We start from the raw sequence: 26,375 nt of genomic DNA, 5'->3' as shown, positions 1-26,375 counted from the left end.
GCCTGCCTGACTACAAAGATGGAGTGACCCATGAGTGGAGCACACAGTATATATTAAATGCACTGACATGCGCTTTTGACTACCAGACCAATGGCAAGTACAAGGTCTGACATCACCCCAGTCATGTAACATGGCAAAATATTGCATTTGCCATTGCTAAATAAGTGATCTTTCTTCAGCAAAGCAGTTATCTCCAATTCAGCTGCTCATGAGTGTATTTGAATTGATATTAAGGCACAGTCAAATTTTTATTTAAGGTACAACTGACGTCAGAACAAAGGTTGGTTTGAACCTTATTACTTTAGCATTAATGGTCCTATTAAAGGTGATATTCCCTTGCCTTTCCCAAATAATAGAAATGAGTTATCCATCTACAGTTTGGACTCTAAATGAAGGTGCATATTGGCAGATTTACACATAAACACATCATTGCCAGAGGTGCAAGAAGTAATAAATGACAGAAAAAATTCTATGACTGATGGTGATGGAGTGTCAAGACCTCTGGATTAGGAGCTTAATACTTAAAATTAGAAAGATAAATACTGTATGACCAGTGTGTATTGGTGCTGCTTGGAACTTTAGTTCCTCACTGTTTGTGCCGATGAGTCATTCTGTCTCCTTGTATTTTAGTTTCCTCAAGTGATTTTTCCTTTTTATATAGTTTAATACGTAGTACATAATGAAGTGCATGTCTATAAGTAGTAAGTCAGTAAGCAATAAGGCAGATAGTAGTCACCATTAAAATAAGTTTCTGTGCTCTAACCGTGCTTAATAAAGCCATTAATGAACATGATCAGCATAAAAGCCACTATGTATTTCATAAAGCTACTGCATTTTGGGTTCCATTACACAAATGAACACATATTAAATAATTAATTTGAATGACTGATAACTGACTGAACAGTCCATGGGTGAACCGCTCTTTCATAGCATCTAACAGACACTAATAATTGTCAGAGGACAGTTGTCTACATTCTGAAAGAGTGAGAACACACTTACAAAGGACAGTTTTGCTTACATCATTACTAAAATATATTTATAGTGTCTGAGTCTTGAAAATTGTGTAATAAATGCTGTAAAATTGCATGGAGGATAGCAGTTTTGGATTAAGCAACACATACATGAGAAAATTGAAAGAAAAAAGTTAATCACATGTGAGATGCACTTGTCATATTGTACCACCAAATTAAATTAAAAAAATAATAAAAACATCAGTGTGTATCATATATTCTTACAGACAGAATATTTGGTGTTTTTTACTTAACTGAAGAACATAAAACTGATGACAGACTCATATAATTACTTACATTTACTTTCTTTCAGTTGGGGCACACTGTCATCTAGATACCACTTCATCAGGTAATAATGTCTAGGATCTGAGATGTCTTGATTCTGATTGATGTTTACAGTCAAATAATCGATCAACCCATACTGTAGGGCTTCGACAATTTCCACCTTACTGTAGTGTTTCTCTGATATTATCTGCAAAAATGAAAATAAATGAATTATTTATTTCATTGAAAACAAACAAAAGAAGAAATTTACTGATAGACTCACAGGGAAATGTCTTTTTAATACTTCACTACTCAAATAAGTGTAGAGCATATTGCAGCTCATGAACTGTAGGTATTAAATAATATAACCATAATATTTTCTTCCATGACCAGGAATAAAATAAGTCAATGTTACTTAATGAGGCTTGGCAGAGAAAGACCAAAGAGAAATGAGCAATAAATGAAAACATACAGGATTAAAAATGTGCATATAATTTTTGCTCTGAGATAACGTGACGTGCAAATCAAGTATTCTCAGACTGATTAAGTATTTAATTAAATATTCGGGCACAGTTAGGGAGGCATGTAGAGGAACACTGCCCTGGTGGATCTGTAATTAAGTGTCCTGGGAACACTCTAGACAAACACCCAAGCACACATTCCGCTGCCTATCTAGTAAAGTTCACTTGTGTAGATCAGGACAGTCATAGCACAATCTCATTTTATCTAGTACCCAAGTTATCCATATACAAATACTCCAAAAGTCTGATGTCTACACTATTGAAAAGACAGATTAATTGCCTAGTATTTTTCGGAACAATAATACTGGACTTTATTATACTGGACTGAAGTATATAGTTTCACAGATTATTTGATTCACAAGTAAATACAGTAAGACAAGACGGTGTGCAGTGAGGGCATGTTTTGTGGCAAGTGTGAGAAAACCATCAAAACTAAGGAATTTAGTCATTTTTGTGGTCTGTGGTGGGGTAAATCATTTCACAATGTATGTACTGGCCTCACCAACTGTGAAGACCACATTATAAAATGCTCAAGAGGCTGGACAAAATATGCTTGTGAAAACTGTGAAGAGATAATATTGAAGAGAATATTGAAGAGATTAATACTGATTTGCTTACATTAGTGAGTAATTTTACTAAAACTGTGAAAGAATTTATCAGTGATAACAAACAAATAAAGGAAAAACTTGATACTGTGATTGCTTCAAACTGTAAGTTAGAAATGTTGTTGCCACAAAGTGATGAAGCCTCTCCGTCAGAAGACCATGTGCAAAGAATGTTGAAAATAATGTGTCACATATTATGACCAAAACTAAACAGAAAAAAATTGCAAATCTAAGGCAAAATCCAGATACAAGACTGGAGGACACTATAACAGCAGCACCTACCACTATTAACAATCAAAATGCATAGTAAGAAGCCTGTGAAACCATCAGGTGATAATTTTCCCATGATAAATAACTCTGATAAATATCCAAACATTGCTGCAGTGGCAACCAGCTCAAGTGTAAACAAAAGCCGTGAGAGCAAAACAAAATCCATTGTAAACAAACTGGTTACAGAACATAAATTATTCAGAGGGCAAATATACAGATTGGCAGGAAGTGAACAGCAAGCAGAGAAACAGAGGAAATTCAATTGCAGTGAAACAAAATAATGAACTGGCCAAAACCACTGTCATACAAGAATGTGCTGCACAAAATGGAAAAGCTAATGAACAGTAGCCTACAGGCCAACTTTGAAAACTAAAGTGCAAATGTTTGGAAATGCCAGTACTAAAAACAGAAATAAAATCATAATAGGTACTGGCGATAAAAATGGAATGCTGTATGGTGAAAAAAAAGGTCTCTGGTTCCATCTTAGCAAACTAAGACATGGCACCTCAATTGATACAATTATTAACTTTTCACAGAACATTTTCCCAAGTCACAACAGTTTCACAGTTGAAAAACTGGAAACAAAGGGATTAAATAATAGCTTCAAAACTAGTGTTCATCTTGACTTAAATGATAAAATAATGGACAGGAGTACATGGCCCCAAGAACGTTGTGATAAGTGTCACCCCCCCCCCCCCCCACAACAGACAGGGTGCCCAATGTTCCAGTAGGATAAACTCCCATGACTGAGAATATTCCAGTAAAAAATGAAATGGCACCACTGAAAAAATGCAAGACCAGTTATAGCTAGTGCAAATGTGCAATGTCTTACGACAAAAATCAATATACATTATCAATGTCTGCTGAGGAAGTGATACTTGATGATTTATGTGTATGGGAACACTGGCTAGCCCAGACAGAGAGGTAATACTACAGGTGTATTGAATATCTGGAAATGGTGAACTCGCGATGCAGAGAAGCTTCTATACACGGTGGTGTGTTTGTATGTGCAAAAAGTAAAATTGATGTAAATAGCTTCTATGTGGACCTGGATCTAGAATTGGCTGATTTGCGGCTGTGAGATGCTAACTTAATTGTTGTTTGTGTCTACCGTTACCAAAATGGCAATTTTAAAAACCTCATCAGCAAACTGGAAAGCTGTCTGTGTCATCTAGTGCATTTAGGAGCAAGAATTGCCTTACATGGAGATTTCAACATCTATATTGGAGAAGGTAGTGACACACAGAGAGCTTGTATGAACTCAGTAAGCAAGTATGGACTACTTGTGACAAGTTATCTACCAACAGGAGGTCTGTCTTGATATATGTGTCACTAACTGAAATAGTTGGGACTACAAGTGTAGTTGACCCTAAGCTTGCAGATCATGGTGCAGTAATCATGAAGCTATGGACAAACTCAGTAAGTATTCAACATATTCCAGTTGGCATTCAATGATATTTTCAGAATTAGGATTATTACAAAGAAAAATTTAGATGATTTCAAAACTGCAGTGTCTTTTACACAGATTGGCATCAAATGTACAAAGAACACCAAACAATACATTCAGTCCCATGTCCCATCGCCAGATGATACATTCAGCTCCATGTTCCAGACTTTTAAAGCCAAATTCGATAAAAATTTTCAACTAAAACAAACCAATGTTAGGTTTACTGAAGAAGCTGAGAATCCTTGCAAGGGAGTGTGGGATCTAAATTAACACAGGCAAAAGACCATCTCTTGCTCTAATTTTTGCAGTCAAGGTGAATTTAATCTATATTTTATAAACATAGTGGAAAGCACAGTAGGTGAAATTCCTGACCTCAGAACAGATCCTGTGGTTGCAGTGAAATTTGGAAATAAATTCAGCATGGTAATGTGGACGAGAGTGAATCCAAAAGACAACAAAAACAGTAAAAGACTACAAATGCTCAGAGGGCTGTTTCTGGCATGTCCTGTACTACATTAAAAACTATAATCTGTGAAATTGCTCTGCTATAGTATGTAGTAATAAATAAATGCCTCCATGTCGTGGAATTTCCAGACTTCCTGAAAGTAGTGCACACAATAGCAGTTTACAGAAAAGGTAATCCAAATGAAGTGTCAAGCTACAGTCTTATAGATATAATACACTGCTATCCAAGGCGATGGAGTCCACAATGAAAGACCAGCTGTTAAGTTATTTTAAAGGAAATAGCATCTTTTCTGATAAATAGCACGGCTTTTGGAAGGGCAATTACAACATCGGTATTTGACTTAGTTACAAAGATAAGTCAGTGTTAAGACAAAGAGTCTTTAGCAATGGTACTCTGTGACCTTAGTAAGGCATTTGATGATATCCCACATGATGCCCTGCTCAGCAAGCTAAAATTATATGGTACTGGGGGAGCTGTTCTACAAACTCTTGAATCCTATATAAATAGTAAAGTGATCGATTGTTTCAGTGCAAGGAACAGACTCAGGTGAAAAGAAGCTAAGACATGGTGTGGTACAGGGATCCATGAAAGGGCCCTGTTGTTCTTTGACATAGGCTCCACCACCCATGATTCCAGATAATGAACATGACAGCAAAGAATCTGAACAAGACAAAGTGTTTCAAGTGTTGGCTGGATAGGAATGATTCCTCCAGATGGCCCATAAATAAATTGGCATTGGATGGTGCCATGTGAGTACCCACGGCAGTACCATGGCTTTGTTTAGAGATTTGGTCTTTGAAAGTGAAATAATTCTGTGTTAGAATGTGATTGGCTCGGAGGATTAGGAGAGGCGATAAGTCTGTTACCAAGATGATGTTGGGAAAGGTAGGTGTTCAATGACTGCAAGCCCATGAGCTTGGGGGATGTTGGTACATAAGGATGTCACATCCACAGTGACTAACAAGGAGTCTGATGGTAACGAGACAGGAACTGTGGAAAGGTGATGAAGGAAGTGAGTAGTGTCTTGGATGTAGAATGGGAGGTTACGGACAATAGTTGGAAATGTTTGTCAACAAAGATAGAGGCTTGTTATGTGGGAGCATTGCATCCAGCCACAATGGCAAAAGTATTACTGAGACCTGTCTGGTTGGATTTGTAGAGTTTGTAAAGTAGTAAAAAGTAGGAATGCAGGTGGGTTGCTGGTGTGATGAGGGAGGTGAATTCAGGTGGCAGTTTTGGGATGGAGCTAAGTCCTTGACAACCTGCTAGAGGTAATATTGGACTTTTGGGATGGGACAATGGTTGAATCGCTTGTATGCATAGATGGCAGAAAGTTGGCAGAGACCCTCAGCCACATAGTCACTATGATTCATGACCTCTGTGATGGAGTCTTTGTCTGTGGAAAGAATCATAAGGTCTGGATTGATTTTCAAGCTACAGATAGCTGTGCTTTCCACAGCAGTGATGTTAGGCTAGGGAGGGACTTGGGAAAGGAAGGTAAGGCCACGTTAGAAGTGAGCAATTCCTGAAAGATTATCATGGGATGACCGAGTGGAAGCAGAGAAGGATCATGCTTGGAGAGAAGTTGGAACTGTTTTAAATGAGGTTCTAAGTGTGTTTTTAGTTTGATGTTGTTAGTGTGGAGTAGGGAGTGAGGGTGAAAAATGTTTCCACAGCAGAAGACGAGTAAAGGAAAGAAGAGCCTTTACAAGCCAAGCACAAATGAATTTAGGTCTTTGGCTAAATGTGAGGCATTTAAAAGTACTGAGACTTCTGCAGGGGTTAGAGTTTTTCCAGAGAAGATGACAACAGTATTATGGTTGGTTGGTTGGTTTGGGGAAGGAGACCAGACAGCGTGGTCATTGGTCTCATCGGATTAGCGAAGGATGGGGAAGGAAGTCAGCCATGCCCTTTCAGAGGAACCATCCCGGCATTTGCCTGGAGTGATTTAGGGAAATCACGGAAAACCTAAATCAGGATGGCCACGCGCGGGATTGAACCGTCGTCCTCCCAAATGCGAGTCCAGTGTCTAACCACCGCGCCACAACAGTATTATTAGATGGGTGTTCAAGAGCAGTGTATTTCATGAAGGGTGGAGAAAGTTTTAGAGGATGCGTATGGCAGAGTAAGTCAGTAAGGCATGTTCGGACAGCTATGAGGGACCGATGGAGTTGGACAGGATTGGTTAGTCTTTCTTGGTTAGATGTAATCACATATAGATATAAGACAGGAGTAACAGGAACAGCTTCCTCAGGGTGTCTTGGGAATGGTGTCCAATCTGTTTAAGAGTAAGAGTTTCATGGAATAAAAGGATTTTGAGAAAAGAATTGAGGCAGTTAATTATGATTTGAGCTCTGATTGTATGATTATAAGGCAAAGAGGAGTCTTCAGAATTGGCAGGGATAGAATGAGCAGGGATTCATTGTTGGACGGTTGGTGAAAAAAGGAGTGATTGAAGAAATAGTAAAGAAGGTTAAAATAAGAAGGTGAAAAGTTATGATCCAAACTGTTGCAATGGAAATATATAGAAGCTACTATATAGAGTGCTATGTGTGAAGTTAGAAGGAAGGTCAGAAAATGAAGTAGGAAATAGTTAGTGTGGTGTCACCGTCAGACACTATACTTGCTAGGTGGTAGCCTTTAAATCAGCCGCGGTCCAGTAGTATATGTCGGACCCGCGTGTCGCCACTATCAGTGATTGCACACCGAGCGCCGCCACACGGCAGGTCTAGAGAGACTTCCTAGCACTCGCCCCAGTTGTACAGCCAACTTTGCTAGCGATGGTTCACTGACTTCTAAGCTCTCATTTGCCGAGACGATAGTTAGCATAGCCTTCAGCTACATTATTTGCTATGACCTAGCAAGGCGCCAGGATCCGTACTATTGGTATTGTGAATCATGTACCATATAGAGCGATGTTCTCCATTAATGAATTAAAGTTAAGTATTCCACCAGCTACGTCCGTTTTTCTCAATTCTAATTCCCTTGTCATGTTCCAGACCTCACATCAACCTGCGTGAGCTAAAATGTGTGCATTTCGGCCTCCTTTAGTTATACGGGTTGGCTCTCCTGCCAGCCACAACAGTTAGCATGCCCGAAAAGAAATAATTATGCTCGATTGCAAATTGACAAATGTAACAGTAACTTAACACATGTGATCTTAACAATGTCACTTCTAGGAATAAAAATTAGGTGGTGAAATGATTTGCAATAATTCTTAATTAATGTTTGTAAGAAGTTTTCACAAATTGCTGTTTATATCAATAGTATACTACTCCCTTTTGGACTATAATACAATTTTTTTTCTGGCAGGTGAAGTTTCCCAAAAAGTAGCACTTTATCACAACAATTATTTTGCTTGGAAAAAGTAGATCACCTTGCCAGATTCAAGTGACCTCTCCACACATTTTCAGTGCCTCTTGTGCTGTTTCTGCATACATGCTGATCTCCCTATAATGTGATGTACATTTATCACAGATATTCTCCAGTACTTAGTAGCTTCTATCCTCCATAACAAAGAGATGGACACGCTACATATGACTGTTCGCGTGTTGTCCTCGACAGAGTGGATACTAACAATCCCAGCCCATGAAAGACTTTAAAAATGAAGTGCCAAAGCACTGAGATCATCAAAACAGTATGGTGCTAACACAAGGTAAGTAATAAGAGGATTCCTAGAAGATTAGCATGCAGGTAGGTCTTCCAGTTCAGAAGCTGATTCAGATAGAAGAGGAGAAATTGCTCATTGCTATGAATGAATGCACAAGTAATGTTGTACCATGTTCAACATTATGGCCTATGTTGGTAATACCCAAACTGTTATTCTGTATTGGCCATCCTAGCTTTTGACACTGCTTGTGACCCACCTGACAGTGGGAAGAGAGTATCTGCATGAGCACAATGCAGAAAAGGGGAACTGGAGTAAGTACTGTGAGTAAGCAGGAAGTTGTCACTTACTGTGGAGGAACACCCAGCATGAATGGACAGTGTGTTCACTTGGCTGTGACTAAACGGGAGGGGCCACAGTCTGTCACATAGAGGACAGTCTTCACATACGCTTGGCATGAATGCACTGAGCACTTATGGAACGTGTATAAGTCAGACGTATAGAAGTTATGTGCCGTCACTGTGTCGGACATTCAATTCCTTCAGATATTGTGTACTGATGGCTCAGTCGCCATTTCAAGATTTTTCCATTCTTATGATGTACTGTTATTTGCTCACAAGACTGTACATACATATCTTATGTGCTATATGAGCAGTGGAGATCCAACACTTTTGTGCACACATTTTATTACAAAGGCATTTATCTCATTTATACCATTCAGCAGTATGTGCCTCCTGTGTGTGTGGTATTATAGACATTTCAGTAAAACGTGTACAATGTATGATTGCTTCTTTCTTAATTCATAACAAACTTGTACAGTGTACATGTAACAGTGAAACTTTGTAGTGCTTATTTCTAACACTGGTCTGTTTCAGCACACAATAAGATATTGTATTCTATTTGTCATATGAAGAAACACCAAGGTTGATGATATGAATACTGCATGTAAAAGAGCAGTGCCTCGAAACTATGCAAGTTACACAAAAAGGGAAGGAAACATTCCAAGTATTACTTCTATTCTGTGTTCACTAGTGTATGCTACACAAGGCCATTTCAAATGTTTTTCTTATAGTAAAGTAAAGTCTGAAGAGCTCTGTACAACTTACTGTTATACCTGTAATGTTTCAGCTGAGAATAAAATCTTGCATAATTGTCTGGAACATGTATGTGTACTTGTAGTATTTGACAATTTTTCATTTCTACATTTCCAACTTTCAGATTATGAGTTTGTACACAGTAAGTGCACAACCTGGCGAAAAATTTTTATGCCCTTAAACCAATTTAAGCAAGTAAATTTTAATTTCTGTAGAGGTGTTAGGTTCCAGAATATGTTAACTGTCAAATTTTGTTATTAGAGCAATATTGCAAGTTTGCGTACTTCTGGATTCTGGTACTGAATAATTATCATGGTTCAGCTTTGTTAATTTGCTGATTGTTTGGATTGTGTGTGAATTTTAAGAGAAACTGAAATTGTTGTACTGAGCACAGACTTTAAACTTGTTAGAACTATAATAATATTAATGAATGTGCACTGTGTCAATGTAGCTGTGACTCAATCAATTGTGTCCACCCTTTTTGTCCTACGGCTCAGAGTCAGTACTTAACAATGTACCATGAGTATGGTTAGCCATTTGCACAGTACGTCAGTCCACAGAAGAAATCATTTTTTCTTTTTGAAGATGATAATACGGCATAATTACAATATAAAATGCTGTATCCAAGCAAAATAATGACAGTAAAAAATTGAAATATTTTGGCTTTCAGGGTATTTTTATGTACATGAGTAGTTACTGTGTGCTCCGCGGATAATCACAGAGACAACACACTATTTATCTGGGAAAATCAACCCCACCACCCCCATCTCTCCACCCACATCAAAGATGTCGTGAACTTAGGATACATTTTTACAGCAAGAATACAACAGCTTTAGGAACAGAGGTCATCTTCCTTTAATATCTAAAAAGATGATACATAGCAACCAAACTTCATAGAGTGAAAGCATGAAAAGGAACTCTTTGGAGCAAAAATTTCACACGGCACAAAACCAAGCACCGCCATAGGAGAGAACAGGAAACACACAGTTCTGATTTATTTACTTCAAAGCCGCCCCCCCCCCCCCCCCAAAAAAAAAAAAAAAAACCAGACTGGGGCGCACAAAACAACTTTTAAATAACAAAATAAGAGGTGAAAAAATGTTAGTTACAAAGTCCTATTTTGATGCACATTTGTTTGACTGTAAAGGCTTTGCCAACACGTCACCAAGTTGATTTTCAGAACACACATTTTCCACACTGATGTTCCCATTTTTGTAGAGTTCCCACACAAAATAATATTGTACTTTAATGTACTTAGAGTGCCTGTGGAAATCTGGATTTTTCACTAATTTAATGGCACTGTCAATGAATTTACAGGCATTTTTCTTTTGCCACTGATCTTCAACAGCAGTCTGTTAAGCTGTACTAATTTCTTGGCTCCTTCACATACAGTGATTAACTCCACTTCAGTGGTGGATAGTGCAACTGATTTCTGCAGTTGAATTGTCTACGATACAGCCATGTCGTCAATCACTGAAACAAAACCATTTGTTGATCATCTCATTTCAGTGTTGCCAGCAAAGTCAGCATCAACGTATGCACAAAGTTTCCCACCAGATGAAGAACAGAGAAGCACAAAGATATATGAAAATGTGTTTTACAGTATTCCAATCAAAAGAAGTGAGTTCAACGATCAATTGAGTAACTTTTGAAACAGTATATGCGAAATCTGGACAAGTAGAACATGCCAGGTACATTAATGATCCCAATAGCCGAACAATAAGGAATATTGCTGTCAAGAGTAATGCTATATTCACTATCTAATTGTTCATTATCAAAGGGAGTTTTTAATGGTTCTGAATCAGCCATGTTAAAACAATGTAGAATCTTGTCTGCATGTGCTTGGTGTGAAATAAAAAAGCCAGACTCGCATTGCTCTATTTGCTAACAATGAGTCTTAAGATCCCACTGTTATTCTGAATTCTGACTTTAACATATCTAAAAATGAATTCACTGTACTTGAACTTGAGCTGTTCCCGCAATAAGTCCATCACTGACATAAATAGCAATCAGGAATTTTTCTGTTTTGCTTTGTTTAACGTAAATGCAAGGATCTGCTGTGTGACTAATAAAACCATTTTTTCATGAATGAGTTAAACTTATTATTCCAGCATACAAGGATTTCTTGAGGCAACAAACATGACCTGACTCATCATCGAAACTTCTCGTTGAGTCTTGTATGTTTCTGTACGCAAGTCACCATACAACACTGCAGTTCTAACATCAAACTGACCATGTTTCAAATTTTCTTCTGCTGCTATCGCTATTACATCATGAACAGCGTCATAACAAGCAACAGTCTGGCACCTGTACAACCAAGTAAGCATGGTCTTGATCAATTGATCCATCAGGCCTCTATTTAATACGAAGTACCCATTGATCAACATGTGGCCTTCATGGACTGTTCGGGCAGAGATTTTTTTTACCATTGATTATTGATAACTCATTTACCTTCAGGCATTTGTACCAAGTCCCACATACCATTTTTTTCAAATGCCTTCATTTTTCTTTCATTGCATTAAACATTTATTGGAATTACTGCTTTACATAGCTTCATTGAAGTTTGTTTGTACAAGCTCTTAATGAATTGCTTTTGTCAGGGAAACTAATGGATTTGCTTCTTGAGGCTGGTATCCTTATTCATAGTCATCAAATTTCACTGGGGCACGTATTTTACGAACTGGACTTTGATATGGTATATCATTCAAATATTCTTGATCACTAGTCTCAATTTGAGCAAGAGTAGATTCACTTTTCTCTCCTGTTTCTTCAGATTTGGAATTAAATTCGAACTCAATTGAATTTCCAGTTGCATACAGTTCTTTTGTTGAAAATCAACATTTGTTTTGATGGAATCCACACTTTGTAACCATCTTTGTCATTCATACAGCCAATGAAATGCCAACATATAGCTTTGTCATTGAATTTACAACAAAAAATTTTTGGCAAATAAACATAGCATTTTGATTCAAAAATGCATATATAACTGAAACTGTCAAACACATTGCTAGTCCACACTTCAAATGGTGTCTTACCTTCAACACATGACTTCCCAGTTTGACTGAGTAGAAAAATGGCAGTATCACATGCATGAGCCCAAAGTGATTTAGGTAACTTTCTAGATGCGAACACTGAGCGAATTAATTCAACTATATGTTGGTTTGCTTGTTCAATAACACCATTCTACTGAGGAAGGTCTGGAAACATAAGATGAAACTCAATACCACGATCTCGTAGCACTTCAGCTACCTTGTTACAATTAAACTCTTCTCCACCATCAGTCTGAAACAGTTTTACCTTATGACCAACAGCAACACGCTCCAAAAATGTTTCCAAATTGTCGGTCACTTCCGATTTGTTTCATATGAAATATATCTGAACAAAACAAGAATAATCATCTTTGAAATCACATAGTAACGAAAACCATTTGCAGAGAAAACAGATGTTGGTCCATAATGTCTTCATTGATCAACTCACTGACAGTATGTGGACAATTTTTCCAATGGCTAAGTGGTTTGCAGTGGGTTTGCCAAGAACACATGCATCACAAAACGATGTGGTACCACGGCACTTAACTGATGCACTGAAGCGAGAGAGCACATCTCATACATAAAGTTTATCTTGATGACCAAGTGTCTCATGCCAACACTGTAGTTCTTCTGAAGTTGTTAAGCTAATCATTACTTGTGAATCCAGAGGACAAACACGCATGCTTATAATACATACTGAAGAAACAAGTCTTCCTGTTGTAACTATTTCACTATGTCACCGAATGATAATGCCTTTGGTATCATAAGTCAAATTATATCCACGTTGCACAGCATGAAAGATAGAGAAAAGCTGGTGTTTCACAATGGGTACATACCAGACATTTTCAAGCAAAGCACATGTCCATCTTTTGTTCAAGAATATTTCAGTATCAATACTGCCAGTCCAATGTGCAAAAATAACTTCATTGCCAGCTGCCTGTACAAATTGTGGAATGGGGAAATTTTTGAGCATAGTGAAATGCTGTTTATTTGGGGAAATATGATGTGTACTGCCAGAGTCTGAAGTCCAAGACACTGTACTATCAAAATTAACATGAAATAACAAGCTAGGGGCTACAAATGTATTTGGTTTTATGCTCATTTTTAAATTGGAACTTGAATAATTACTGTTGTTAGCTGCCACTTTTACTTCTTCTGTGGCGATGCACTGTCGGAAGTTTGTGATAATTTGTCCAGCGTTCTTGCAATACAGACATGTGCAACTTTCTTTCTTCTTTTACTTATTCCACTCTGTTGCAACTTTTTTTCTGTTTTTGATGTTTCTCATCCAATTTTGATTTTGTGTAGAAAGCACCAGCTGTCTGTGTAGCTAAAATATTCTCAATTGAATGCAAACTCTCAATAAGAAGCTTTGTCATCTGCTCCGATTCAGGAACACGATACCAGGCTGACCTGTGACACTGATATTCAGTTCCCAATGTTTTAAAATATAATGAAGCAGCAACATGGCAAAGTTGCATTTGGAATAATTTTATTCGGTTCACTGCATAAGTTATGGAAAACGTCTGCAAGTGGTGACTTATGTTTTGTTATAGATGCGAAATCATATTTTAATGTTTCAAAGACAATCGATCAACGTATATACCCACCGCAATGAAGGTTGTTCATATACTGGCGTAAAGGTGACCCAGATTTCTTTTGCATCAGTCTTCTTTCGTATATGAATAGCAGGTTCCTCTTCAAGCACCATTCGAACGATACAAGCTGCCTGAGCATTGTCACGCTGCCAACGCCATATGAGTTGTACAGTTCATCTCCAGTTCATCTCCTTCTGCTAATGACGGACACTGACGTGTACCATCAAGAGGAAATTCCTTTAGAAAGTTGGATCTGCCATTTCCATGTTTCCCACTGATCTTCACTTGACAACTTATTAATATTTATTTGACTACATCATTCAACTGAAGCATTGTGTTTGCCGTTCCACAAATCCTGCAGTCTCGAATATCCTAGTAAGTGGAAAAATGGCCTAGCAAATGAATATTATAATTCTCACAACCTAAAGTGTTCAAATTTGGACCCATCCCCTGCTGTGGTGAACCTAGGATATATTTTTAAAGCAGGAACTCAACACTTTTAGGAGCAGTTATCTTCTCCCTTCAGTATCTAAAGAGATGATACATAGCAACAAAACTACACAGAGAAAAACCATGAGAAATAAACTCTTAGGTGGAAAGAATTTCACACAGCACAAAACCAAGCACCAACGTAGGAGAGGATGGAAAACACAAAGTTTTGATTTATTTGCTTTAACAAAACATGGGTCAACCTTACTAAACATGACAATGTGCTTGCTTGTTGATGAAAATAAGATTATCACAGTTAACTGCATAATGGCAGAAGTTGTGAACTTGCATCATACAAATGTGAGTAATAAGTGGAAGGGAAGCTGTTTTTGGGTGCCAGTGCCAGTAGGTATAGATTCTACATGAAGCTACCACATGTTTATGATATGTACTGTCATCACCTGAATGTTTCAAGTAGTTCCAGGGAGACATTTTTTTTTTCTTTCATGAAGAAATTTATTCACATATTAAGGTGTGTGTGTGTGTGTGTGTGTGTGTGTGTGTGTGTGTGTGTGTGTGTGTGCGTGTGTGTGTGCGTGTGCGTGTGCGTGTGTGCACGCGTGCGCGTGTGTGTGTGGGTGTGTGTATATCCCACGTGGAATGTTTATAAAATAGAAAGAAACTTCCACATGGGAAAAATATATTAAAAACAAAGATTCCAAGACTTACCAAGCGGGAAAGCGCCGGCAGACAGGCACAATGAACAAAACACACACACAGAATTACTAGCTTTCGCAACCGATGGTTGCTTCTTCAGGAAGGAGAGGGAAAGACGAAAGGATGTGGGTTTTAAGGGAGAGGGTAAGGAGTCATTCCAATCCTGGGAGCGGAAAGACTTCCCTTAGGGGAAAAAAGGACAGGTGTACACACACACACACACACACACACACACACACACACACACACACATCCATCCGCACATACACAGACACAAGCAGACATATTTAAAGGCAAAGAGTAAGGGTAGAGATGTCAGTCGCGGCGGAAGTACAGAGGCAAAGAAGTTGTTGAAAGACAGGTGAGGTATAAGCGGCGGCAACTTGAAATTAGCGGAGGTTGAGGCCTGGCGGATATCGAGAAGAGAGGATATACTGAAGGGTTGTGGAAAGTGATGGTAGCTACTGCTATATAAATACAGATTAGGATGTATATTAAAAACAAAGATTCCAAGACTTACCAAGCGGGAAAGCGCCGGTAGATAGGCACAATGAATAAAACACACACACAGAATTTCGAGCTTTCGCAACCGGCGGCTGCTTCGTCAGGAAAGAGGGAAGGAGAAGGAAAGACGAAAGGATGTGGGTTTTAAGGGAGAGGGTAAGGAGTCATTCCAATCCCGGGAGCGAAAAGACTTACCTTGGGGGGGAAAAAGGGACAGGTATACACTCGCACACACAAACACATATCCATCTGCACATAACAGACACAACCAGACATATGTAAAGGCCAAGGCAACTAATAAAACTTAGTAAAAGTAACTGGGAAGTAACTGTATTTAGACAGTTCTATGAAGATTTTATCTCAGATTGTACTTATCAAGGGAACCTTAAGTATGAATCAAACAATGGAAAATCCAGGATGGAATGTAACAATATTACGAGAAGGAAAGTTGCTACTCACCATATAGCTGAGGTGCCGAGTCACAGATAGGTACAACAAAATGACACACACACACACACACACACACACACACACACACACACACACACACACACACACACACACACACACACACACACACACACGACTGCAGTCTCAGGCAACTGAAACCACACTGCGAGCAGCAACATCAGTGGATGATGGGAGTGGCGACTGGCTGGGGGTAAGGAGGAGGCTGGTGCAGGGAGTGGTAGGAATAGTATGGTGGGGATGGCAGACAGTGAAGTGCTGCAGGTTAGGTGGAGGGCAGAGGAGAGGTGGGGAATCTCCCATGCCTTATTTTCCAGTCTCCCACCACTTCCCAAAGTCCTTCCATCCGACCACAGAGGAGCATTCCCCTCGTAACTCAGCATCACTCAGGACTGGATCAACTAAATTACATTCTCTGCCAGGATTTCGATTACTTCTCATTGTGCCCTAGAATGATAAATGTCCTGCCCACTACCACTATCCTTCCCACCCCTCCCACAGTGGTATTCCACCGTCTACCGAACCTACATAATATATTCGCCCATCCTTACACAACTCCAGCTCCCAATCCCTTACCCCATGGCTCACACCTCTCTAACAGACCTAAATGCAATACCTGTGCCATAAATCCTCCAACCACCACCTACTCCAATTCGGTCACTAACATCACCTATCCCGTCAAAGGCAGGGCTACCTGTGAAACCAGTCATATGGTCTACAAGCTAAGCTGCAACCACTGTGCTGCATTCTCTATAGGCATGACAGCCAACAAGCTGTCTGTCCGCATGAATGGCCACTGACAAACTGTGGTCGAGTAACAAGTGGACCACCCTATTGCTGAAAATGCTGCCAAACATGATATACTTTATTTCAACAACTGCTTCACAGCTTGTGCCATGTGGATCCTTCCCAAGAACACCAGCTTTTCTGAATTGCGCAAATGGGAACTTGCAATACATCCTACGTTCCCATAACCCTCCTGGCCTCAACCTTCGTTAGTTGCTGTCCTCACCCATCCAGCCCCTTCCCTGCTCCCATTCCAACACTACACAGCCATCATTCCACCACTACACCCAGTCTTTTCATTTTTTAATTTATTTCTCATGTTTTCCACTACTTCCCTCTGCTGCGCCCCCTCACCCCCGCCCCTTCTGACCTCTCCCCTACCCACCACCTAACTAGCAGTACTTCACTGTCCGCCATCCCCACCATACTATCCCTCCCATTCCCTGCACAAGCCTCCTCCTTACTCCCACCCAGTCGCCACTCCCACCATCCACTGGTGCTGCTGCTCGCAGTGTGGTTTCAGTTGGCTGAGACTGCAGTCGTGTGTGTGAGTTGTGTTTGCATGAGTGTGTGTGCGTATGTGTGTCTATTGTTGACGAGGGCCATTAACCGAAAGCTTTAAGTGTGAAAGTCTTTTTGTTGTGCCTATCTGCAACTCAGTATCTCTGCTATATGGTGAGTAGCAACTTCCCTTTTTTAATATTGCACCTTAAGTATGCCCATCACTGGTTTGACCCCAAAGTAACATGCCCACCTGGAATAGGAAAAGTGAAACAGTGATTAATAATTTATTTCTAAATCTAACTGCCTTTTATCAAATAGATGTGAACCCAATAAAAAATAGCTTATCTGACCATAATGGTCAAATGGCTGCAATAAAGCATCCCCATCAAGCAATTTTAACTAAGAATATAAAAGTAAAATTTCATGGAATTATAAGTTGTAAAATTACACTATTCAGGAAGAATTTGTAGGACAAAAAATGGGAAGAAGTTTGCCAAGGATAGACAGAAGATGAGAAAATTTAATTGTTTCCTAAAAATATTCTTACAACATTAACAATGCAGTTTTCCTTTACAACAGGTCAGCAAAATTTGTAGTGGAAGCCAGGGAAAGGGGTCGCAAATGGATCAACGTATTTTCTGCCAAGAAGAGCGAGCTTTACTTAATACTGTGGTCTAGTTCTAATTAAGACTACTTTCGATATGTAAAATTCTTCAGTATGTCATTGAAAAGGCAAAATCCAAGCAATATGAACAAAAAATTCAAAATTCAAAGAACAAGATAAAAAAATTGGAGCGTTAGTGGGCTGATGATATTCAACTCTGTGACAATAACAGTAAGACAGATGACACAAAATTTAAATCTTCGATTACTAAATTCAATAAATTCTCTATAACAGTAAGCGAAAACACAGGGACGAATGATAATCATTCAAAGGTCTCTTACATTTACTTATATACACTTTGCATATTCCACTAGAAAACATCAATTTTAGCAGATCATCTGTTCTATAAGTGACAATAAGCATTGGGTCACTAAATAGCCATAACATTTTGGCTATGGAGGTGTTTTAGACAAAATACAAAAATCTTATGTTTTCTTAGTAGCATCACCCTGCAGTGACCTTCGTAACTAGTCAACAATATTTCAAGGTGTATTGCTTGAAGGGTTGATGAAGATGCAGTATTAGTTACCATTTTGAATGTGTTGATTAGCAGATGATGTATTACTATATACCCATTTTCCTACTTTTTATATTCTCAAAAAATAAATACATACACAAATAAAAATTACAAAAAAGAGAGAGCAGAATACTGAACCACCTTTCTGTGAGTAACCTTCTAACAGCAGATTAATTTGGCTTCCACAAAGGCTTCTCTACTAGAAAGTAATGTTTAATCTCCTGAATTTCCGTCTAGTAGTAATGAACAAGAAAAGTTACTTTGTTGGCATTGTCTGTGATCTACCCAAGACCTCTGCTTGTGTAAAATTTTACTGTTGTTGTCATTGTTGTGATCCTAGTCCAGAGACTGGTTTGATGCAGCTCTCCATGCTGCTCTATCCTGTGTAAGCTTCTTCATCTCCAAGTACTTACTGCATCTGCTTAGTGTATTCATCTCTTGGTCTCCCTCTATGATTTTTACCCTCGACACTGCCCTCCAATACTAAATTGGTGATCCACTGATGCCTCAGAACATGTCCTACCACTTTATCCCTTCTTCTAATCAAGTTGTGCCACAAATTCTCTTCTCCCCATTTGTTACATGATCTACCCATCTAATTTTGCTAGGGAAACTAAAATAGTGCAGTTTAAATGTCTTCTCCTTGAATGGATGAAGTTTTAACTGAATAGCAGAAAATAGAGGGTGACATAAACAAATAAAATTAAAGGAATAAGATTAAATTCAGAGTGGGGAAACATAAAATATTGTGTACCACAAGGTTTGGAGCATGGCCAGCTCTTGTCCCTAATCTACATAAATGATTTGTGTGAACATTGGAGAACTCTTCAAAAATTCTAATTTTTGGGAACGATAAGTATACTGATCAGGGCCAAAACACTTCCAGACCATACACGGCCATGATGATAATGAAACATGCTTATAACGGGTTCACAGTCTAGGGTTAATCTTACAAAAACTCATATAAAGTTATTCCAAACAAATCAAAATTACTTACACATACTAGAAGCAGAGATTTATAGTGGATGGGGTGTCATGTGTTGAGTCCTTGGGGATCCAGATGGGGCAACAAACTTTTGTGACACAAGAACAGCGACAAGTTAAACAAGATGCTTGGTTCTGTCTGCTTTGTACTTACACCAAAACCTCCTGATGTCAGATCAGCAACAGACCATTGTATATCAACAGAGTATAAACCAAAACTCCAATACAGCTTGTGCCATGTGCTGCTATCCAGGAGAACACACTTCATTTATTTGAAGGTATCAAAGCTACAGAGTACATTTGCAGTTCCGCAGAATAAACACAAACAATCAGTACAAAAGAAGAAAGAAACCATTCCATTAAACATGCTGGAGTATTATTATTATTGTTATTAATAATGATAATAATAATAACAATAATAATAATAATAATAATAAGAAGAAGAAGAAGAAGAAGAAGAAGAAGAAGAAACATAGTAAGAATATTAATAAATACACTGCGTTCAGAAATCAACACAAATACCACCACACAAGCACAAAGCCACTCATTCAGGAAGAAAAGTTTCACAATAGTGGTTGTGTAAAAAGAAGTATGTGAAGCAAATTACTTTTGTACACCAAGCAAATTTCATGAATATCATATCTAAGGATCCATTGTATAGATTGCAGAATGGAATATTGTGCTTGAAACAGACCTGTATCAAAGTCTCAAAGAGTCTGGGTTCATCAATGAGTTTAGCTGTTATCCAGCCATTCTGGTGTGAATTATAGAAACATGTAGAACATGATTGATTGTATGTAAGGGACTGCAGCTTAAGAAGATTAGTCCATTGTTGCAGATAACTCTCTACCATAGGATCTCAAGCAGCATTTGAGATTTTATGGATCGTATGCCTATACATTGTAAAGAAATTAAGTTCATGTGGTTGACAAATGGAGGCTGTGTTTAATGGAGTTATGTGATTTGTGATAGGTTATTTTGTATGTGCAGGTCACGAAGAACACTGGAGTCATTTTGTGACTGGTAAGAATCCGCTATCAGCAGAAGTTTGTTCTGAACACTTCTTTCATCACTTTGCTGGAGGAGTGAGAGTGGATGATTAAATCTGGTGCTGGAAACATGAACTGAAGTATATAAGCAATCAAAGAACGTGGCTCCTGAAGAGCTACAAATAGCTGAGCAAATCTGCCTGTCTGTGAAAGCAATTGAATGATTCTGTATGTGTTAGTTGTCATGTGAACAGACTGTACAACCCTTAGAATATCTGTAGAACCTCTAGCTGCAACAGTGCAGCCCACAGTCATTTCTTCATTGAATCCACTTTCATTGCCATTGTATACATTTGCATCTTTGTAGGATGCTATGAGTGTATAAGTTGCTTATTGGGAGTCTTCTAGAGTTTTTTGGATGTCATTCGTATTCTGGTTGTTTTCACAGTAACTTTACTTCACGGCTTACAATGTTGTTTTTACACTTCCAGTGTAAGACCCAACTGCCACTTGCATCAAAGCTTGGGAAATTTAAGTGCCTTGCTTTTGTTTGTGCCCACAACTTGATGTCTACGTTGTGAACACATTGACCCTCCTGACAGTGCTGTTTAAACGTCTCCAGCACATTCATTGTGATATGTTTCCAACTGCCACTTCCATTGATATAACATACATCTCGCACAACAACTGATACAATGTAAAAATGTTTGGATTGGCCTTTGTTGCTCTTTGACATTAAGTCAATATTAGATCATTTTGATTTTCTCTGTTCATGAGTAAAACACAACCCTTTTCTCCTGTTGTGATATTTCGTCATGTTGTAAGTACACAACCATCAATATGCAACAATATGATGAGAATATCAGTAACATTCCACAGATTCATACTACAAAACAGTACTCTCACCTGCACCATTAGTAGTAACACGTGGACTGCTCAGCAATTTCAGACACACTTGTTCATGCACGCACAAACAAGATTCTAGCCAGAATTTGCTGATGCACAGCAATGCTGGCATTTAGCATTCAATTATTGATGTTGTTGTTGTCATTTTACTACTACTACTACTACTACTACTACTACTACTTTCACATGTCAGGAAGATTTTGTCCCATTTAACAGTTTCATGCATATTACAGTACAAGAACTGGCATGAGCAGGGCTCGAACCCAGAACCCTTGATACGACAAACTAATGTTCTACCAAATTCCTGACAGGACCTTGACACAACAGACATTCACATGCATGGTTTTCTGTGCTCGAAAGCTGTTAGTTATTACTTACCATTTACGCATGTTCTCCTGGATGAAAGGGGATGGCACAAATTATATCCGTCTTTTGGTTGATGCTCTTTCGATATACGTTTGGTGCTGATCTGATTATCTAACATCTGAAGGTTCAATGAAATCTCTCTTACTGTGTTCATGCAGATACAGAATTGCTAGAATACTTTATATATTTTCAATCAACACTGCTCATAATTTGTTGTTAGTATACTTTACGGAAGTATCCTAAAACGGTTGCCTGTTAATGTATAGCTGCAATTGTTACACATCTTGCAAGATTTTTGTTTATGACAATTTATGGAACACATGAATTAATGAATGAACAGAAGGTCTAAATAAGTTGTGGCCATGGTAATCAATGTCGTGCAACAGCAGATCAATGTATTCTTCTGGGAAATGCCGTGTTTGGCAGCAGTAGACATGATGCATTGCAAAATAATGTAAATGTTCATATTCCGTGCACTATTCCTCAAATTTATGGATAGCCTGATTGGTATATGTTGCACAAAATTTGCAAGAAACATCATAAACGTTATTTCTTAGAAGTTAATTGTTTTCTGTTTTGGTAGAAGAGCACTCAGTGTTGTGGACGGCACTGTCTGCAGCCTTATGCAAAATCATGATGATAAATTGAAAGTTGTTACTTTTATCATTGTTTTTGTATTCTATATTTTATGAAGCGAAAACTTTTGGAAGAAAAAGTTGCATGTGAAATTTCATTTTTTTTTAAATCATTAAGACTTAGAATGTGTCAACATGATGAATGTAGAAATTAAAAGTGTACATGAGGAGGAAACTACGGGGGAGGGTGGGATGTAAGGTGGGGGAGTGGGGTGATTGGGATCATTTAGGTCTTAAACAAAGTTTTGGATGTCCATTTACTGGAGGAAATTCAGATTCTGAAGATTTGCTGAGGTAGATGACAGATTTCACAAATGAACCGAGTAGTAATACAACATTCAAAATAATAACAAAATCGATGAGTAAAAAAGCGAACAGACAAGGGAACGATTCAATCCGATATGTCACTGCATGCTCCGAAATTTTTTATCCAGGAAGAACACAACAAAGGAAAGACACTGTCAAAATTTTAGCTCCTGAGACACACAGGAAGTATTTTTCTAACAAATGATGAAAACTGCCGAATTCTTTGCTTATCAGTTGGCAGGAGAAATGTACAGCTCTACTGGAGCTGTAGCAGATACAAAAATGCAGCAAATGAAGCAGATGAAGACAGTACAAATGGCTAAAAAATGAGATCGACATGGAATGCAACATGACTAAGCAGGAAATGCTAGAGGACAAATGGAAGGATTTAGAAGCATATTTCACTAGATGAAAAATAAATACTGCCTACAGGAAAATTGAAGAGGCCTTTGGTGAAAAGAGAAGCAGATGTATGAATATCAAGAATTCAGATGGAAAACCAATCCTAGGCAAAGAAGGGAAAGGTAAAAGGTGGAAGGAGTATATAGAGGAATTATACAAGTGAGATGAATTTGAAGGTAGTATTACAGAAATGGCAGTGGATGTAGATGGAGATGAGATGAGAGATACGATTCTGGAAGAATAATTTGATAGAGCACCAAACGACCTAAGTTGAATCAAGGCTTCAAGAGTAGACAACATGCTCTTAGAGCTGCTGATAGCCTTGGGAGAGCCAAACATGACGAAATTTTCCATTGGGTAAGCAAGACGTAAGAGACAGGCAAAATACCCTCAGATATCAAGAAGAATATAATAATTCCAATTCCAAAGAAAATAGGTGCTGACAGGTGTGAAAATTACTGAACTATCATTGCAAAATACTAACATGAATCCTTTACAGAAGAAAGGAAAAACTGGTAGAAGCAGACATTGGGGAAGATCAGTTTGGATTCTGGAGAAATATAGGAACATGCGAGGGAATACTGACCGTATGATTCCTCATTGAAGATAGGTTAAGGAAAGGCAAACCTACTATTGTAGCATTTGTAGACTTAGAGAAAGCTTTTGGTAATGTTGATTAGAATACTCTCTTTCAAATTCTAAAGGTGGGAGGATAAAATACAGGGAGCAATAGGCTATTTACAATTTGCAAAGAACCAGATGACAATTATAACAGTCTAAGGGCACGAAAGGGAACAGTGGTTGAGAAGGGAGTGAGACAGGGTTGTAAGCTATCCCTGAAATTCCAGAATGAGATTTTCACTCTGCAGCGGAGTGTGCGCTGGTATGAAACTTCCTGGCAGATTAAAACTGTGTGCCCGACCGAGACTCGAACTCGGGACCTTTGCCTTTCGCAGGCAAGTGCTCTACCATCTGAGCTACCGAAGCACGACTCACGCCTGGTACTCACAGCTTTACTTCTGCCAGTATCCGTCTCCTACCTTCCAAACTTTACAGAAGCTCTCATGTTTTAATCTGCCAGGAAGTTTCATATCAGCGCACACTCCGCTGCAGAGTGAAAATCTCATTCTGGAAACATCCCCCAGGCTGTGGCTAAGCCATGTCTCCGCAATATCCTTTCTTTCAGGAGTGCTAGTTCTGCAAGTTTCGCAGGAGAGCTTCTGTAAAGTTTGGAAGGTAGGAGACGGATACTGGCAGAAGTAAAGCTGTGAGTACCGGGCGTGAGTCGTGCTTCGGTAGCTCAGATGGTAGAGCACTTGCCCGCGAAAGGCAAAGGTCCCGAGTTCGAGTCTCGGTCGGGCACACAGTTTTAATCTGCCAGGAAGTTTCATATCAGCGCACACTCCGCTGCAGAGTGAAAATCTCATTCTGGAAACATCCCCCAGGCTGTGGCTAAGCCATGTCTCCGCAATATCCTTTCTTTCAGGAGTGCTAGTTCTGCAAGTTTCGCAGGAGAGCTTCTGTAAAGTTTGGAAGGTAGGAGACGGATACTGGCAGAAGTAAAGCTGTGAGTACCGGGCGTGAGTCGTGCTTCGGTAGCTCAGATGGTAGAGCACTTGCCTGCGAAAGGCAAAGGTCCCGAGTTCGAGTCTCGGTCGGGCACACAGTTTTAATCTGCCAGGAAGTTTCATATCCCTGAAATTATTCCATGTGTACACTGAATAAGCAGTAAAGGGAAAAAATGAAAAAATTGGTATAGAAATTAAAGTTCAGGAAGAAGAAATAAAAATTTTGAGATTTACCAATGATATCTTAATTCTGTCAGAGACAGTACAGAAAAGACTTGGAAGAGCAGTTGTATGGAATGGGCAGTGTCTAGAAAGGAGTATACAAGATAAACAAGAACAAAAGCAAAACAAGGATGATGGAATGGAGTGAAACTAAATCAGGTGACACTGAGGAGATTAGATTTGAAAACGAGACACTTAAAGTAGTAGATGAGTTTTGTTATTTGGACAGCAGAGTAACTGAAGACTGCCGACATAGTAAACATAAAATTTAGACTGGCAATAGTAAGAAAAGCATTTCTGTAAAAAGGAATCTTGTCAATATCAAATACAGATTTAAGTGTTTGGAAATATTTGTATGGAGTGTAGGAAAGTGTGGAAATAAAAAAATATGATAAACAGTTTAGACAAGAGGAGAATAGCAGCATTTGAAATGTGGTAGTACACAAGAATGCTGAAGATTAGATGGATAAATCACGTAACTAATGAGGAGATACTGAATAGAACTGGGGAGACAAAAAATTTGTGGACAACCTGACTAGAACGCTCGATAGTACACATTCTGAGAGATCAAGGGATCACCTATTTAGTACTGGAAGAAAGTGTGAGGGGTAAAAACCACACAAGAAGACCAAGAGATGAATGCAGCAAGCAGATTCAGGCCATAGGTCACAGTAGCTATTCGAGGATGAAGAAGCTGGCACATGATAGAGTAGACCACAATAGTAAATTACATGAAATTGTTAATTAGTGAGTTAATTAATGCTATATGTCATTTTGTACTGAAGAATTAAAGTAACAAATTTAAATTGGCAGAAGTCAGAATCTAACAATGGTCATGACGAAATCTACGATGGAACATGGGGTTGCTTATGAACTTGAATGTTAATTATCTCTTCAATCAGTTATTTTGAGATTATTCAAAGTATTTTAGAGGAGAGACTTTCTGCCGTTATGGATAACCTTTCTCAAATATACTGATTAGCTCATAGGGTTTTGCATGTTGAAAACTGTATTACTAACATCAATTAATTGCATTTTCTAATTATGAGTGCTCTAATAAGAGTTCACTATGCCAGTGCAAACTGAGAAAGTAAAATCATAATCTGAACAATTTCAAGTGGAATTAAGTCCAAATAAGATCTTGAGATTCTCATGTGCGTCTCACATGCCAATAGGGAAATGTACTGAAAATAAGATAAAGATTTGGCAAATAAAAGAGTCTGGTTATTTACGGTAGTAGAAAACCGTAACAGATGGGAAGAACCCCCCATGCTATGTCACATGAGGAAAAAATGAACATAGAGCAACTGAATATCTGCAAGCTGAATTCTAGAAAAGAAGATGAGATAAATACAATAAAATAGTAGAATTCATTATGTTTGGGCATTTGGTTATTGAAATCAATGAACATGATAAAAACTGGTGAACAGGGTGACTGAAGACATGTGAATCAAACTGAAGACATATCAAAAGAAGTAAAAACTGAAGACTTAGTCA

At 38.5% G+C, this 26,375-nt stretch overlaps 1 protein-coding gene across 2 annotated transcripts in view; it reads right to left on the bottom strand.

Annotated features, from left to right (window-relative positions):
• The window catches only part of LOC126323887 (nipped-B-like protein A), a 486,440-nt gene that overhangs the window by 324,393 nt on the left and 135,672 nt on the right, over positions 1–26,375 (bottom strand). For both annotated transcript variants that reach the window (XM_049994805.1, XM_049994812.1), the window contains exon 9: positions 1,308–1,482. In XM_049994805.1, coding sequence (XP_049850762.1) covers positions 1,308–1,482 — 175 coding nt within the window. The remainder of the gene's footprint in view (positions 1–1,307; positions 1,483–26,375) is intronic.

The sequence above is a fragment of the Schistocerca gregaria genome, chromosome 2 (genome assembly GCF_023897955.1).
Source record: "Schistocerca gregaria isolate iqSchGreg1 chromosome 2, iqSchGreg1.2, whole genome shotgun sequence".
Classification (NCBI taxonomy): domain Eukaryota; kingdom Metazoa; phylum Arthropoda; class Insecta; order Orthoptera; family Acrididae; genus Schistocerca; species Schistocerca gregaria.
The sequence above is the reverse complement of the archived record's forward strand: the minus strand, read 5'-3'. Positions and strand labels throughout refer to the sequence as shown.